Raw genomic sequence first — 2,212 nt, forward strand, 5'->3', positions numbered from 1 at the left:
CCGCATTGCGTTCTTGGAGACTGATACTCTTAACGCCGGGAAGCTTTGTCCAAGTAAATCCGTGCAACATCCTTGCGAACAACATCATTGTCATAGAGGTACCAAGTGAAATCCCAGGACAACCCCTCCTCCCACTGCTAAATGAAATGAAACGTAGGCCTGGATCAGTGAGAAGTACATTCGCAGTGTTCAAATGCCTCTCAGGCTGAAACTCCAGTGGTTCAGTCCAGATCTTGGGATTGCGGCCAAGTCCAAGCCGGCTTAAAAGTATGTGGCTATCCTTGGGTATGGTGTAGCCAGCAATAGTTGTGTCCGCCATGGCGACATGGGGTACGTTAAGAGCATGGTATGGGTGTAAACGGAAGGCCTCCCGGATGCACGATTTGAGATAGTTTAGCTGAGGAATGTCAGACTCCTGCACCAGTCTATCTTTACCGACGACAGCATCGAGTTCCTCTGTTGCTTTTTGCATGATCTCTGGCATGTTCATCATCTCAGCGAGTGCCCACTCAACCGCATTAGATGGGTTATCGACTGCTGCAAACATCATTTCCTACATCCATAGATTTGAGATTAAATAAAGTAATCAGTATAACACAACAGAAAAGGTCAATGCATGTATAATATGGATCGAAGAACAATGAATGAACTTTTTATTGAGGTTAAGGTGACATACTAACCGCTGTTTGTGCTCTAATCTCTTCTAGGGAAAGCATTGGTTGTCCCTCTGCATCTTTAAGATGAACCAGGACGTCCAGAAAGTCTCTGGCCTCTTTCTTTTCACCAAATTTCTCACTAGTGGATGACCTTTCGCGGATTCGCTCCTCTATAATAGGATCATGCAACCGGTTGATTGTTTGCATGGCATCCTTGGAAACCTTTTCATGGCCATCCAGGTCGAGGCCTATGAGGGCTGGGAAGTAGTCGGACACGCAAAAGCTGTAGAGATGGTTGAGGACTGTGAAGAGAGCGGCAACATGTGCCACCTCATCATGTCCAGCCCCACTAGTGGATGAAGCTGGTAGGTCACTGAAGTATCTTTTACCGAACACAAGCCTTCTTATCATGTTACCAACGTAGTGTTGGGTTACATGACGAATGTTGACAATGTTGATTGGACATGCCATGTCACTGGAAAGAGTTTTATTAATGTACCTCACAAGGTGGTCGTACTCCTCTTTCCGGAGGTGGTGGAGCTTTCCCTCCATGGACGAGGCGAGGATCTCAACGGTGAGGACACGCCTCATCTTCTTCCACTGCTCTCCTTGTGGTGAGAAGATGGAGCCCTTGTACCCGAAGCTGAATAAGCCTGAGGCGAAGGTGGTGGGACGGGAGGCGAAAACTTCATCTTTTGTTCGCAGTACCTCACAGGCTATCTGTGGGCATGCCACCACAATGACATGAGTAGCCCCAAGACGGAGGCACATGATGTCTGTTTTCATCTCCTTGAGCAGGCCATGGATCCACCGGAATACCGCTGGCTTGTTCAGAATCAGCTGGTGCATGTTACCGATGATGGGCAGCGTGACAGGCCCCGGGGGCAGCCTGCCTCGTCGCCCATGTTGCTGCTGGGACAGTAGCACTCTTATATTCTTCAAGACAAAACACACCAGCAAAGTCACCATGATAACAAGAGTACCAAGAGTCATCTTTGGATGAGCTGGGAAGGGTGTTATATGGAGTAGGATAGAAGGCAATTTGTGGAACAGATCGGTAATAGACAGATGTTTCAAGACTTGTGCTTGAGGACAGTCTTGCTTGGTGCATCTAAGTCTGTTAGTCCTCCGGGTATTTATAGGACAACCGGGGAGCCCGCATCCTTGACGTACATATAATCACGTCAGTTAGAGACTCGTTTCATTACCCCACGTGGCCACATATACCATTCATGTCTAGAAGAATCATGCCTCGTGCACTTTCAATGCATTTCGGAGAGTTCACCTTCTTTTGGTTAGTAGGAAAATTAATTGATATAGAGCAAATCAAGTGAATGTTGGCAAAAAAATATGCAGCTCTCAGTTGGACATCTTCATGAGCTCTTCCAAATGCCATTGTCAGAGAAGGCCTTTGCTGAGCTAGCTCATATGGAGTAGAGTATTTCCTTCTAACTTTGGCAGCCTATGACTAGAAGGAATCTTGCAAGTTTTATGGAAATTCTTCTCAGATCAGAGTGTCCCAGGCATATAAACTCCGCTCGTAGATTTTTTTTTTT

General features: G+C 46.7%; 1 protein-coding gene across 1 annotated transcript; it reads right to left on the bottom strand.

Annotated features, from left to right (window-relative positions):
- Positions 1–9: 9 nt before the first annotated feature.
- On the bottom strand, positions 10–1,741 carry LOC123177320 (tyrosine N-monooxygenase; the record flags this gene model as incomplete). Its single annotated transcript, XM_044591137.1, has 2 exons — positions 681–1,741; positions 10–553 (listed from the first exon to the last, which is right to left on the bottom strand). Coding segments are annotated over exons 1-2 (1,513 nt in total), but the record flags the coding sequence as incomplete, so codon positions are not given.
- Between the last annotated feature and the right edge of the window lie 471 nt (positions 1,742–2,212).

Source organism: Triticum aestivum, unplaced genomic scaffold (genome assembly GCF_018294505.1).
Source record: "Triticum aestivum cultivar Chinese Spring unplaced genomic scaffold, IWGSC CS RefSeq v2.1 scaffold124241, whole genome shotgun sequence".
Lineage (NCBI taxonomy): Eukaryota > Viridiplantae > Streptophyta > Magnoliopsida > Poales > Poaceae > Triticum > Triticum aestivum.